Source organism: Mustela lutreola, chromosome 4 (assembly GCF_030435805.1).
Source record: "Mustela lutreola isolate mMusLut2 chromosome 4, mMusLut2.pri, whole genome shotgun sequence".
NCBI lineage: Eukaryota > Metazoa > Chordata > Mammalia > Carnivora > Mustelidae > Mustela > Mustela lutreola.
In genome coordinates, this window is record NC_081293.1 from 126,050,555 (window position 1) to 126,066,495 (window position 15,941).

The following is a 15,941-nucleotide window of genomic DNA, read 5'->3' on the forward strand; positions in this document are numbered from 1 at the left end:
GTTATGTGGACACAACTTTTCAACTCATTGGGTAAATATCAAGGAGCAATTGTTGGATTTTATAGTAAGAATTTTTAGGTCTATAAGAAACCGCCAAACTCTCGAAGTGACTGTAACCTTTTGCATTCCCACTAGCAATTAATGAGAGTTCCTGTTCCACATCTTCACAAGAATCTGGTGCTGTCTGTGGTTTTTATTTTAGTCACTCTAGTAGGTATATAATAGTATCTCTTTATTGTTTTACGCTCCTTTTGTGAAACCCAACATTTATGACTGAGAAATTCTTTCACCCCAAAGAACAGCATGGTTATGTGGACTACTGCTGAAAACTATGTACATCTGGGTTAAAATCTAAATATTTATGTTTCTAAGCCCATTTCATTGTGCAGTTTTTTACCACCACACCCCCATGTTTGTGAATTACTGTCTCTTCCACAAAGTCTTTCAACAACATTTTGTAGTCAAAGGAAACCACAACTGCGTAGAAAAATCAAAACAGGCTAAGATAATCGGGGGGATTATTAAGTATTATTAACCTCATTAGCTACTTAGGACCAATTTGGGAGTACCTTTTCACATTCTCCATAGCCTTATTTGACCTTTACGGACTACATTACCCTTGTGACAACATAGTTTGAGTCTACACATAGTTGTTGGAAGCAAGAACATTAGTTAAGTCTAACTTTTAAACTTCTGTCAACTCAGTACAGAAAGACTACAAGAATCTAGTTTCCGAAACAAGTAAAAATGAGGTTGGAATCCTATATAGTGGTAACAGGTTCGGACCATTCCACCATAAGATTTCCAAGGCCTTGACTCTTTAAAAACACAATCTCTGCCTGGGTCTCACGGAGCTTCTAAAACACTGGTCCAGAGGATGGGCCCGAGTATTGGTCCTTCTTAAAAGTTTCCCACGCAACTGAAGAGCAGCCCGCTTAGAAAAAAAAGTGGTTTAAGACGGCCTGTGCCCTAGAGGAGAATCTTATGCTCACAGAGGATGCTTTTGACTAGAACGGCACCACACGCCCAAAGCGCCTATATGGTAATGCACACTTTGAGGAGCCAAACAAAATTCCCGGCTTTCTTTTGCATCTAGACAAGGCTCTTATTCCGTTCCACGCCCGGCCGTACTGGCTCCGGAGCACGGCGAATTTGCGAAACTGCCAGCTGGGCCCAATTGCCCCCCTGAGCCAGAAAGACCACAGTTACGCCCAAGAAAGATGGACCTCCTTCACAGCATCAGCTGCGGAACTGTAGGTACCGCGATTTCCTATGAGAAAAGAAGGGCGGACCACAAAGAACCACCACACAACCGGTACCAAAGCTCCCAAAACTCGGGACTTAGAGCGCTCCGACTTGGCCGGAAGTGACGCGAGCAGCCACCACGCAGGGCAGTCCCAAGGGAGAGGAGAGCGGGAGGGGGAGCGTGCGGGGGCTGGGGGCGGGGCGCGGCCGTAGCTCCGTTTCCGGTGGCTCGTCGCGCTCGCTCACTCCAGCTGCAGCCACTCTTGCCCGTGGCTGCTTCCTCCATCCTGGTATTTTTTGGAGCCTCCATCCTGGTTCTTCCAAAGTGCCCGGACCCAAAACAGGAAGTAAGTGCGATGGAACCTTCAGGTCCCAACCGCCGCCAGGGCCGCTCCGCCCAGTGGAGCCTGTCCGGCCCCCTTGCTGCCAGCCTGTTCCCGCCGGCCGGCACAGGCTGTGGGCACTCGGGCACCGCGGGCGGGGTCGGAGCTGGGCCTTCATGACGCTGAAGCTGCAGTCCCCGCACGCTCAGGCCAGGGCCTCCCTCTCAGGGCCCGGCCCGCCTTGGTGGCTCGGGCTACAGAGTCGGGTAGTGAGCGGCCGCCGAGGCGCAGCAGCGATCCGGCGGGGGCGGAAAATGGCGGCGGCTTCGGTGGAGCTAAATGGCGCCGGGACCCCTGGGGGTGGGGTGGGCCGGCAGCTTCGGTAGAGAATTGGGCACGAGCATGGGGAGAGTAAGGAAGCCTTAGTTGCTTTCTCGTGGTGTCCCTTTTGGGGTTTTTTTGGTTACCTTTTCGGTTTTATGTGGTCTAATGAAGGAGAGGTGGGCTTGAGAGAGTTGGGCGGGTCTCGTCTCCCCCCTCCCCCCTTTTTTTTCTTTTACCTTGTTTGCGGCTTAGACTCTTCCATGTTTTGGGATTCGTTCTAGCTCTGCTGTTCAAGCCCCATGCGGAGGCAGGCGAGGTTGCTGGCCGCGGTAACTCGGTCAGCCTCTCTTAAAACGAGGGACTTGGACTGACTGCGGAGGGGAGAGTGTCCTAGTCGAGCAGAGAACCGTAAAAGGCGTCTGCAGAGTAGTAGTTGTCATATTTTGCTGAGTCCTGAGGAAGTTTTTAAATTTTTTTAATCTTCTTGTCCTTTACAATAGACTTTGTTTTGACCCAGTCTCTGGCGTAGATTTGGGAGGAGAGGTGGCCAAGGGCCGTTCCATGCAGTTGAATGATACAGCATCTGTTTTTATAATAAAAATACTCGGCGAAGATGAGGAGAGGGTGATAATTATATGAAATGTGAGTCAGTAGTCCCTCTCTTTTTCCACGTTTGAATCTGGAAATTCAAATTCGGTGTGTCGTTGCTCTTGTAATTTGATTCATCGTCGTGTTCCTCTTGACAGTAGGAGAGGCTGCTTGTTGGGACATCCGACAAAATTCATCGTCTGTAGGGGGACTTTCGAATATGCCGGGTTTTAAGAATAGAATAATACCATTCCAAAATGTTTTTTATCTTTTCCTAATTTTATTTTTATTTTTAATTCGTGCAAGGCGATTAACCATTTACAGCTTTTAAGCTCCAGCCCAAGTAAGAAACTATTCTTCCATTGTGTTGAAAGTTTTACAAACGAGGTGTCTTCTTTTTCTTTTTTAAAGGTTTTCATATTTTTCAATGGTGGTTTGATCCGGCTTTAAAGTTGTTTCTAATAATCTTTTTAGTATTACTATTTTGTTTTGTTTTGTTTTTTGTAATTTGAATAATTACCACCACTTTCACATTTAAAGATTCTTTGGCGATAAATACCAAAAACTTAGCGTTTTACTCTGGTGGTGTAGTGATAAAAGCATTTATTAGGTTAAGATTCAGAAATGTAGTTAAGATTTAGGAAAAAATAAATATTCAGTTCCTTCCCAAAAAATAGGCTGTCTGAGAAAAATTTGGGATGAGAATAGTTCACCAGGGACAAAACAGCTTGAATTTGTATGGAAAAAAATTACAGTTATGAAAAATACATTTCATGTTTATCTCATTATTTTTACTTCCATATACTTTTGTGCCACCAAGAAGCTAATTTTTGTCTTTTTAAAATTTTTAAATTTTTTCTACTAGTTTAGTTGCTAGGCTTACCAAAAATACGCTTTTGGGGACTGATCGAGAATCTGCCTTTTCTGTGTGACTATCTGACTATATTTGATTGCAGTTGAGCTAGATGATGGGGCCAAATGCTATTGCCCTGTCTTCATCAGTAAGTACCGGGCATTGCATACTTGCTTAGAACTTTAAGTTCATACTTTGAGCAGTTAGACAAATAAATACATATCGTATAAGTATTTTCCTCAGAACGTAAAGATTTAGAAATATTTTGAGGGGAAGCAGTCACAAGAATGTTTTGGAGTTAGGATTTGATCTTGGAAAGCAGAGTATGGCTGGGATGTGGTTACTAATAGAGAATTCTATCTAAAGAAGGCAGATGTCCTTGAATCTTTTTTTAAGTTCCTTTTTTTAAGGTTTTTGTTTGTTTAAGACAGCAGGTTTATTTGATTTCACCCTGAGGCAATGGGAGAGAGAAGTGTATTTGTAAGTTTAGATATTGCTGGTTAGAATTGAAATACAAACAGCAGAAGCTTATTTTTCTTTTTTTTATTCCTTTCATTTATCTCTCCAGCATCTACAGACCCTAGTTTTTATTAACGTTGTAATAAAATTGTATGTTCTGACAATAACTCCACCTTATTATAAACAGTTGGCTTTTGTCATGCTCCATTAAGTACATTGGCTTAAGTTAACACCTGTGAGGATGAACCACAGTAATGTGAAACACTAGCATCCCTAGGGGTTTACAACCTGGCATATTGATGTTAAAAATTGAGGAGGGCTGGGAAGTGTTTTTTGAAACACTGAGCTTCTAGATCATTTTGAACATACATTTGTAATTGTTGCAGGGACAGCAAAACTTTAGAACACTAATGAAGTTTAGGAAGAGTTGTACTTTTTATGTCTTAGATGCTACTAATGGGATGTTTATGTTCTCAAAATGGAGCTCTGTTTTTAATAGTCAGTCTCCTCTTACTGCCCTAATCTGTAACTTTTTTTTTTCCATATAAAAGGTTTGCCTAGCAATTGGTGTACCTCTAAATGCTGTGCAATTTCAGTTCCAAAGCTTTTTTTAATCCTCAAATGATAGGAAATGACCTGAGAAAGTTAATAACTTTATTGCTTTGTTAAATGATCATTTATTAAATGTATGTGGTATTTGTTTGCTTTCATATCATTCTCCCCCTTCTTTTCCTTTTGTGAAGAGAATTCTTGTAAGAGAAATCACAAATAGGTTTGGTTTTGCTTTGATTCCATAAAGATAAATAAAAGAAGGAACCTGTTTATCATGTCTGCTGCTTCCAGTTTGTGGAAATATATCCCATTCCATGACTGAATTCCAGAAAGAAGTTGTCAGGAAAAAGCACACTGGAGATAGTTTTTAATTTTTTTTAAGCTGTCATTTTGGTTAAGTACACTCTTGTCAGGCCCTTCTTCCAAGCACTGGATTGTCTACACTAATCTTTATTTACCATCACATACTATGTAGCAAAAGAAATGCCCATTATGTTTATGTATTACTGCTTATTTGTATGTTACTTTCTGTCAAGAAAGTGTGCTTTAAAACTAAACATCAGTGTAAATCAGAGGACTATGGAGATAATTTGATATATTTCCATTTAAAGAGTTTCTGATGGTTCCTTGCATAAAGTGCTCAGTTTTGAATGGATAAAATTTTTAAATGTAGCCAGATACACATGATTATAAGCTCTTAAATCATGCAGTTCATGAAAAAGTCTTTCTTTCTAATCAACAATATGATTTTATTGTCAAGCCATGTATGAAATGCTGCACTTTGAAATGAACCATACTACCAAGTAATTTTCTTTGATAATAACATTGTTTTTCAATAGTTGGTTAATTGTGGGTGCCTGGGTAGCTCAGTCAGTTAAGGGTCTGCCTTCTGCTCAGGTCATGATCCCAGGTCCTGGGTATTGGGTCCTGCTCAGTGGGGAGTTTGCTTTTTCCCTCTCCACCTGCCGGAGTCTCCCCCAGCCTGTGTGCTCACTCACTCACTCACTCTGGCTCTCTCAAATAAAATTTAAGAAGAAAATAGTTGGTAGTTGAAATCATCAGCTTAAGCAACTAAAGCCTTTTATAATAAACTGAACAAATAATTTTGACATGGTGTGTAGTCCTATTTTGCCACCGCAAAACTAAGCTGTTAGGATCATTAGTTACCTTAGTCTAGTATGCTTTATGTTCTTTATAGCTTTGCTTCTCAAAGCTCTTTATAGCTTTGCTTTTCACAAAGTGTATAGAAGAGCAAATCCCCAGGGGCCTGGAACCACCGTCCAGAGCATTCAACCTCAGTATGAAGTGTCCTGTTCTGTCTTAAAACAGTATTCTGCATCTTTCTCTTCTGCCAACGATCTGTGTACCCATGTTCAAGATACAGGCATTTGATCTTGATTCTCTTTCACTAAGACTTTCTAATTAGCAAAGAGTTTTATTTCAAAATATCTTAAAACATATCTTTTAATTATTACATACTCCAGAGGAAATCCACTTTATAAGCATTTCCTAAGGCATTAATTACACGCAATGATAGATGTGGTGGTGGTCAGTACGGGGTCTTCATAATAGCACAACCTCAAACAAAAGTTCATTTATAGGATAATGGTTAGATAAATTTAGATGGCATGCACCCATTGAAAATGCTGTGGAAAAATAAGTAGAACTCTTGGAAAATACTCCCAATAAAGTAAGTGCAGGAAAAAGTTCAAAAGATGGGACAGTATGTTTGGAAGATCATCACAAAATGTTACAGTGGAATATATGAATAACTTTCCTTATATTGGTTTAAGAAAAAACATCCGAAAATTAAATGTGGCCTTAAGCCAGAAACCCTGCATCTGTGTTTTTCAGTCAACTCATTCAATAAAATTTTAGTGTTACAAGTTCTGTAGCTTGCTTGATTTCCTTGTATAAAAGTATCTTACAATGTTTAGTCTTATCATATCTTACAATGTTTAGTCTTATCATATCTTTCAGTGTAGAATCCTGACTCCAAGCTTGTAGGGTCAGCAACTTTTAGCTCCTGTGCTTTTCATGATCTCCACTAAAATATGCCCTCCCACACTTAGATAGTCAGAAACGGATACAAATTTACCTACAAAACTAATTCCCAAACTAGGGAAAAATGCATTTTTCTTGATCGTGGTTTTTGGAAAATCTTGACAGTTTACTTAGCAAATTAGGACCATTAAAGGTATACCTTAGAGATACTGCCAAGTTCATTTTCAGACACTGCAGTAAAGCAAAGGTTGCAATAGAACAAGTCAAATGAATTTTTTGGTTCTCAGGGCATGTGCAAGTTAGGTTTATACTTACTGTAGTTCATTTAAAAGCATGCAAGAGCATGTCAGAGCCAATGTGCAAACTTAAGAAAAAACTCACAAAATGTTATCATCTGAGTTTTCAGCTAGTCTTAATCACCACAACCAATATACAGGTGTTGGGTGCTTAGGGGAGATGGCCCCCTGGGGAGTTGAAAATCCCTGTAGAACTTTTGACTCCCCCCAAAACTAATAGCCTACTATTAACCAAAAGCCTTACCACTAACAGTCAATTAACACTTATTTTGTATGTTTTATGTATCATATACTGTATTCCTACAATAGAAAAATGGAAGAAAACACATTTACAGTACTGTATTGTAAAAAGTCCACATGTAAGTGGACACATGCAGTTCAAAGTGTTGTTCAAGTGTGAGCTGTAATAATGAAAAAATTGTAAATAGTGTGAGAGTTATCAAAATGTGACACAGATGCAAAATGAGCAAATGCTATTGGTAGTTGCCAATAGACTTGTTTAACACAGGGTTACCATAAACCTTCACTGTATTAAAAAATTTAATGTATAATAAAATGAGTTATGCCTCTGTGTAGATTTAGTGGATGGAAATACCAGTCCTAAAATAATCCATTGAATGTGAACTTTACATCAATACTGGAGTGAACAGGATGAAGGATTTGTTTCTTTAATTAAATTCTGTATTAAGTACCAGATCCAGAGTTGTTCTTTCGTTCTACATTAAATAGGGTTCTCTTTCATTGGGAGCTCTCAATGAACATGAATACGTTTTTCATTTAAATGTGAATGTAAGTATTTCATTATAATATTTTATACTGCATTTCACATGTTCTCTTGATTTTATTGCTATACTGTCGGTATTTAAGAGACCCACCAAAGGATGGATGGAAACGTACTAAAAAGCCATTTCACCAGTTAAGATGGCTGTTAAAATTGTTTCCCTCTTCTCGTTTCTAGTTAGTATAAAAATAGTACACATGATATAACCCTTTATAGAGAATGAAGGGAAGATATCTTTCTGATAGATTTCCCCTATAAACCAAATAAGGAACAGGTCCAGAAGTTAAACATAGTTTCATGTATAATGAATTAGAATGGAAGGCACTAAAATACTCAGCTTTGTACCCTACTATCACAAGTTTATTCATCAACATTTCTCAGATACTCTCATAGTCCTGTCAGAATACAGTATAGATGTGCTTTTCTAAATAACAGCTTTCTAGACATTACTGTACCTAGTACTCTCACTTGCCCTGAAAGCTAAACCTCATAAAAGACCTGTTTGTCTTGTCTCCCTACTTTGAATTCTCTACGTATTCCAGTAGGGCTGCTGTCCCCACTATACCTCAGATACTTTTGTTAAGGCCATCAGTGTTCTCCATATTGACAGATCAGATCGTCACGTCTCCATGATCTTCTCTCTTGCCATGGTTGACTACTTAATGCTCCTTGAAAAACACTCTGTGTGTCTTAACACCTTAGTTTTCCTTCTCCATCACTAGCTGGTCCTTTTCATTCTCCTTTGCTTGCTTATATATAGCTTGATTTCCACCTGTTAAAGGGTGCTCTGAAACTGGAATCTAAGCTGTTTCACCAAAGCTGTCTGGGTGATACTATGTTTAAAAATTATTTGCCGGGGTGCCTGGGTGGTGCAGTGGGTTAAGTCGGACTCTTAGTTTCAGCTCAGGGTTGTGCAATTGAGCCCTGCCTTAGGCTCTGCACTCAGGTCAGAATCTGCTTGAGACTTTGTTTCCCTTTCCCTTTGCCCTTCCCCCGCCTAAATAAATAAATAAATAAATCTTTAGAAAATGTATTTGCATGACACTAACTTATTTGTCTGATATGTCTAATCCTTGTTGAATTGCAGCTTCTAACAGTCAATGTGATATCTTCATTTGAATACCTTATAATGTTAATTATTCCTACTAATAGTAATAAAAATACATAATACACATCATGTGCCCCCCAAACTCAATCAGCTGTCCAAGCCTAAAGCCTAGGAGTAGGTTTGAGATAGTTCCCCTATCCTTAATTTATGTCATCTCTTCATTGAGCAGATCCCGTCAACACTGCCTCCAAATATATCCTTTGTTCAGTCTCCTTTCTTTGCTTGTTGTCAGTAGTCCAACAAGAGTCCTCTCTTAGACAACAGCTTATCTTCATAACTTGCTTATCCACTCTCCATTCTGCAGTCTAAGTGATCTTTTAAACATGTAAATTATATTCCCCAACTGAAAACCGTCCAAGGATATTTGGAAGGCCGAGGGAGATCTACCCCTGTCTTTATCTCCAACCTTAAATTCAGCTACTCTTCATTATGGAAAGCCTCTGCCATACTGGCTGCGGGGCTTTGGGGGTTTTGTGTTTTTGTTTTTGTTTGCTCTGCAACAGGCCAAAGCAGGCTCCACTTTAGGGACTTTGCTATTATTACTAATCAGCTTTCAGTCACATTCTTGTAGTGGTGTCTCCTTATCTTGCTGAAGCCCTGCAAAGTAGCCATTAAAGTACTGTTCGGTGTTGATTTCTGTAAAAAGAGTATGTGTAGCAGGAAGGGCTATGTTGACTTACATATGCATCAAATAACTGGAAGGAAGCCTGAGAAATTGATAAGAATTTACTTAAAGAAGAGTTTACTTACTTATAGAGTTTACTTATAGGGGACCCGGTGACTAGGGAACTGGAGCAGGAAGCAGACTTCCCTGCATAAGCACCTTCATCTTTTGAATTTTGAAGTATGTAAATGTGTTACCTATTAAAATTAAATTTCAAGTAAAACCAGATTAGTTTCTTAAATATTAATAAATAACATTGACCTCCTAGTTCTAACTACAGTGGAGAGTGGGAGAGGCCTCAGGAAAGTGAGTCAAGATTATAGCTAAAGAGACAGTTAATTAAAAAAATGGCCCAGTATCCCCAGTGCCTGGAGAGTGCCTAATACATTGTAGGTAAAGGATAAATATTTGTTGATGGAACAGATACGCTTGTTAATTTGCAAAGCACCTTAGAACCATTTACTAAGCTCAAACCTCAGTTGCCAAATTTTTAAAAATGAACCTAGATTTCTGATTTAAAGCTAGTACACTGCAGAGAATTACCTGTAACCAGTGGTTGTCAAGAATTTAATACTTTATTTCAGCTAGCCATTTCGGACTCCTTTTTTCTGGTATTATTTTACCGTATCTCTATATTGTCTTAAATCTACCTTTATTTTTTCTTAATTTAGACTAATTTGGGTCCTGGTGAAATTGATGAAAACACTAAACCATTGACTACTTTGCACCTATCACATGAGCTCTTGTGCTGTTTTTTTTTTTTTTTTTTTTTTTTTTTTTTGCTTCATGCTTTCTTTTTATTAAAAAAGAAAAAAAATGGTTGCCAAGAATAAAGTTCTACCTCAGTGGCTTGGATATAAATTCAAACAACTTTTCTTGAAAGGGAGACTCAAAGGAAAATGGGCAAGAGTCTCATCTTTGTTTGCTGGTCTGGAGTTGTTATTAAGGGCAGTGGTCTGGTGTACATGTCCTCTCAGGTATCCAGGAACTGGTCAAACAGCAACTAGTGCTCAGGTGTCTTCCTTAAGTCACTTAATGGCCCTGGAGCCTGGGGTATTGTCCCCAGTGTTCGGAGTCTGAGGTCTTGGAGAATGTTCCTGAGGACCTCATCTGGTCACTCCTTAGTTAGATGTTACCAGTTGTGCTGGAAGACTTCAAAGAAATCATTAACTCCTTGACCTCCTTTACAAGGAGGACATACATTGAGGCCTGTATAAGGTAGGGGTACAGGTCCTAGCAAAATTAGAAGCACGAAAAAGAACAAAAGAAAAAAAAAAAAACACCCCCCCCCATGAGGTCCCTTACAGTTTCCCTGTCTCAGTGTTACTTAAAGAAGAGTTCCAAGTTCTGGGATGCCTGAGTGGCTCAGTCAGTTAAGCAGCGGCCTTTGGCTCAGGTCATGTTTCCAGATCCCGCTTGCATCTGGCTCCCTGCTCAGTGGGGAGTCTGCTTCTCCCTCTGCCTCTCACCCTGCTCTTGTGCTCTCGTTCATGCACCCTCCCTCTCTTTCTCTCAAATAAATAAAATATTTTTTTTAAAAAAAACTCTAAATTTTTACTACATAAAAGATTCTTTTATGTAGTAATTTCCACTAATTAATACTATTTAAGGAAATAGAGTATATAAACGTTTGAGTATGTTTTAAGGAAATGAAAACTTAGGAACAGCGCAGATGTCCAGAGATAGGGCAATTATTAAATAATGTCATGTTTTTTATGAGGTTTAAGTTTACGTGATTCCGAAAACTTCAGTTAGATACCTAGTTTGGTTTCATCATACTTTTTAATATGAATAAACTCTAAAAAGTAGGATATAAATTGCTTACACACTATAGTGTATACACATTTATAAACACACAGAGTGAACTCTGCTTTTGATAAGTTTGTGGATGACTTTTTTTTTTCCCCCACATTGAATTTCTCCATCTTCTGCAGTAAAGTATTACTAATCAACCTTTTAAGAAAATTTAATGGATTCGGGAATAAGAACAACATTGGATTCAAGAGCTTGCTTGTAATTGACCTTTTCTGGCTCAATTGTTTAGGGTTTCTTTTTTTCCACAGATCCATAGACAGGTTTGTTTACAGATACACAGTTTTTAATGCTTTAAGATGAAATACAGTATTATGTATAAAGTGGTATTAGTAAGTTATATAAAGAAAAAATATAGTTCCTGGTAATATTTGTGGTATTCTACACCCGGGGTTAGGTTACACATACTCTGTCTGTAGTTCATAGAGCCAGTAGCATAGTTGAATCTCTTTTTTTTCTGAGAATATTTGCCTGTTGAGGGACAGCTGGGGTTGAGAAACTGCCTATAAATAAGTACAGGATCTCATCATTTCTGCCTTTCACTGGGGAATACTTTCAGAGGCTGATTTGATTTCTAAAATGAAATCTATTTAGAAAAGAATTCTGGTTTTTGTCATTTCATTTCTAGTCGAGACATCACGGAGACTTGAGGCCAGAGTGTCATGAGTGTATTGACAGAACACAATTGTGTGTTCTTATTTAAGCCTTATTGTGTAGCGCTTTTACTTTTTCAGAGTGTTGCAGAGGTCGGAATATGGGAGAGAAGCAGTCTGGATAACATGAAGGTGATGCTGGTGTCTAAGGGAAGGCGACTTGATTCTGTGGGAAGGGCTATACCTGATTCATCTATTTTCTAGGTAAGCCTGCCTTTGTTCCAAGGACTTCACCTGTGTTTTGCAAATTCTGGTGTTAACTAGATCATGAGTTCTACTTATCTTTAATTTTGGAAATGTCATCTTTATTATTGTTAAATGATTGATGTCCATTAAAACAGTAATTTGTAGAGTAAGACCTGAGTGAATCATTGAATCTTTACCATGTGCATGTCAATGGCTTTTGAGTTTTTCTGCCAAGGGAAAAGACACTTGAATAAATGGCAAAAATGTGAACAGACTAAGATGTTGTATATAGGAGCCAAATATTGAGAGATTAGTATACATTAAAGCTTATGGCCTCTGTTACTTAGTTGGTAAAAAGTAGGTGGACAAGACCAAAATTGAGTGTTGAGGGAAGAACTTCGTTGAGCATTATAAGGTGAACCCCAAAGACTTCAAACAGGCCCTTGATTTTAATTCAGTACACTTTCTCCTGTCAGCCATCAAGTATTTGTATTGTGAGACTGATCATTCAGTTTGTCTGAACAAGAGGAAAATAATGTATGTGTAAAATAGCAGTCAAGGCACTTTAAACAAAATCAGTTCTCTATTCCAAAAAATGGCTTACCTCCATATCCATTAAAAAAAGCAATTTGGGGCGTGCCTGGGTGGCTCTGTGGGTTAAAGCCTTTGCTTTCGGCTTGGGTCATGATCCCTGGAATTGAGCCCTGCATCGGCTGCATCAGGCTCTCTGCTCAGCAGGGAGCCTGCTTCTCCTCCCTCTCTCTGCCTACTTGTGGTCTCTGTCTGTCAAATAAATAAAATAAAATCTTTTTTAAAAAAAAAAAGGCAATTTGGTCAGTGATGGATGTATGTGCTTATTTAATATCATGGAAAAAAACATGGTGGGGATAATTCCACAGTGTTCTTAGTTTTAAAATAATAATAAAGCTTAAATACTTGTAAGAAGTGTTTTGGAAAAACACTAATTATTAGATTTATTGTAGATTTTCTAAGATACAAGGTTTAATGAATCTTCTGAAAGAATCAGAAGTTAAACACCTATTGAATATATCACAAAATTGCCAATAAATAGTGGTGAGAGTTTCGCTAATGAGACATAATATTTTATGGATTAAGACAGCTTGGAATAGTCATTTTCATTGGACATGGTGAAACCAAGTCCATTTGAAAAAATAAGTGCTGTAAGTTTTTAATTAGAGAAGTCAGATTCTTGCAGATTATTACATCTTACTCTAAATAGTGGGGATAACCTTTTGAAAAACAGTTTTTGAAGTCTGAACTGTCATTGCAGTTCACATAAAGAATACTGTAGTGAATATAAATTGGGGGGTGTTTTGGTGGGGAGGAGGAGGAAGTTGGAGGCTACTCTCTGTTTGTATTTGTAAATAATGTTTTAAATACGAAATCTGTTCCACAGATTTGAGTATGAGCACAGTTGAAGAGGATTCTGACACAGTAACAGTAGAAACTGTGAACTCTGTGACTTTGACTCAGGACACAGACGGGAACCTCATTCTTCATTGCCCTCAGAATGGTAGGAGAACTTGCTGATGTAGAATTGTGGATTTTTTTGAATTTCTGGATTTTAGGTCACCTTTGATCCCTGTTACCCAGATAGACAGATTAGGCCAGGATGGTAGAAAAGGGGGTTTTCTCTTTGGATCATGAATTAACCTTAATTTATATATATATATTTTTAATATGTTTGTATTTTTAGAATTTACTGTAAATTTGAACTTTCGGTCTTGTAGCTACTTTATGAATGAGTACAATCTTATGAGCCTACAAAGATGATGATTGATTAACTGTAATATACTTCCTTTTCGATATCATGTGGTGCCCGCAGTGTATGTAGTACATTAGAAAATATAGAAGTAGTCCTGTCAGGTTTTTTGCTGTAGTCTATTAGAGGATTCTATATGACTATTTGAATAAGATTTAAGATGAATATCTGTAAAAAGCTAAGATTCCATAACCTTGAGGCTTGTGATTTTGTTGTCACTTCTCTACTATTCCTTATTTGTATTTATTTTTTATTTTGCTTTAAGTTTATCTTTGCTCAACCTAGGTTTTATCTTCTTTTCTCATTCAATACTTAATTTCTGATTATTTTATTCAATAGATTTTAGTTACCACCTACCTATTAAAATGATTTAAACTTCTTTTTTCTGAATTCTTTGTTTCTCACAGACACCTTAAATTTCACATGTTCCAAACTGAATTCTTTTACAAAATTCCCAGTCCTAGTTCTCTCAGTCAGCTTCATTACTTCATATCCCAGATCATAAATGTGGGTAGGAATAAACCCTGCTCTCATCTCCTATGTTCATTCCATCATGAAGACTTGTTGATAGTATTTTGTTTCTTGAATCCATCGCTTCCTTTGTCTCAAGTCACCCTTTCTTAGTTCAGAGTCTCATTTCTAACCTGGGAGGCCCTCGTAGCCTTTTAATGCATCTCCCCACTTGAATTCATCTTCCCGACTGCTGATGACCTTGCTCATTATACTCAGTGGTGCAGTTTTGTTTGTTTAAGTGTCCCATGGTTCTCAGAGTACAGTGATGGACTCCCATCATCTCCGCTTTCCTTCCAACCCCCACTTCCTGCCTCATTTCATAGATCTGTGTCCCAGCAATTCACAGCTGGCTTTTTTCCTTACAGACCTTAAGCTTTTCCTACTTTGCTGTCACTGCAAATAATTATTCCTAATGCCAGTAATAATCATTTACACCTGGCATCTGTTCATTCAAGTCCTTTCCAGTTTAAGACACCTTCTCCAGGAAACCTTCCTTCACCTGTAGTTTAAATTAGCTGCCTCTCCCCTCATTCCACCTGCATAACTCTTAGAACACTATTTTGAAATCGTCGTTTTAGTCATCTCCTCCACTACCCTGTGAGTTTCTGGACAGGAAGAGTATCTGGCATTGTTCTGTTCCCAGCACCTAGCACATAGTAGGCATTCAGTAAATATTTGTGAGTGGTTTAAAGAACCAGCCCTTGTTTTTACGTGGGAATTATTTGGAAAAACAGGTTGTTAGCACAGAAGCGTAATGTTTAAAAAGTGGCACCCCGGTTCTCATAGTTCTTGCCATAAGAGTAGGAGCTGAGGTTCTGCACTGGGAACGGAGAAGGCAGTGTCATTTGGAGTCCAGCCTGCATAATTGGATTAACTGAGCAGATTGATAAGGTGGTTTTACAGTTACTTATTGGAGACTTTGGGTTTTCCTCATTGGTTTGAAGATTTTGAGATTTTTGTTTTATTTTGTTTCATTAGAAGCTGATGAAATAGACTCAGAAGATAGTACTGAACCTCCACATAAAAGGCTTTGTCTGTCTTCTGAGGATGATCAGAGTATTGACGATTCTACTCCTTGCATATCAGTTGTTGCACTTCCACGTAAGTCACCATGTGTTAAGAACAGAGTTCCCTTTTGAAATCAACTTTCAGCTTGGGAGAGCTCTAATTGGCATTTCAGGGTAGACTTAGACCCATTATTTTTCTCTTTGTTTAGTCAAAACAACTCTTAACTAACATGTAATGAGTGGGCACGGCTCTAAATGCTTTTACATATACTGCCTATTTTAATCTTCTCAGCCTTTTTGTTTTTAATTGTTGTCATCCTCCCCACCCCAAACTTTTGTAGATGTTTTCTCCTGCTCCTGCTCTCCACCATGAAATTGTAATACCACAGATACACTGTTTTTTTTTTTTAAGTACTGTGTTATGTATTATTGTTTTATTAATAAAGAGAATGCTTTTTTCACCCACACCTTGCCCAGAAGCACGTATGCCCTTGCCCTCATTGAGAAAACATGCCGTAGAGTAGGTATTATGACCCCTGTTTTATAATGAGAAAACTAAGGCACAGAGAGATATGAGAACTTGTCTAAGGTCATACCCAGCCATTCTGGTTCTTGAGAAATTTAACTTTGCTCTAGGTATCAAGCAAAATCACATCTTCATTCTGTTGGAAAAAACGAAGATTAGGTTTTCACCATGGCAAACCTTGCCTTCACAAAGTCTATGTGCACTTTTTATGTACAGTTTATTCTTACTCAGTTAAATAGAAAAGAAACCATTTGCTATATTAGT

General features: G+C 38.3%; 1 protein-coding gene across 4 annotated transcripts in view; it reads left to right on the forward strand.

The window, feature by feature from the left end:
* The first annotated feature begins 1,437 nt into the window (after positions 1-1,437).
* DMTF1 (cyclin D binding myb like transcription factor 1) overlaps positions 1,438-15,941 on the forward strand; it is a 44,437-nt gene continuing 29,933 nt past the window's right edge. For 2 of the 4 annotated variants that reach the window (XM_059170992.1, XM_059170996.1), the window contains exons 1-4: positions 1,438-1,592; positions 11,744-11,866; positions 13,266-13,382; positions 15,123-15,245. In XM_059170992.1, coding sequence (XP_059026975.1) covers positions 13,274-13,382; positions 15,123-15,245 — 232 coding nt within the window. In that variant the 5' untranslated portion in view covers positions 1,438-1,592; positions 11,744-11,866; positions 13,266-13,273. Of the gene's footprint in view, positions 1,593-11,726; positions 11,867-13,265; positions 13,383-15,122; positions 15,246-15,941 lie in introns of all 4 variants that reach the window. The other 2 variants (XM_059170993.1, XM_059170994.1) reach the window with 2 other exon arrangements.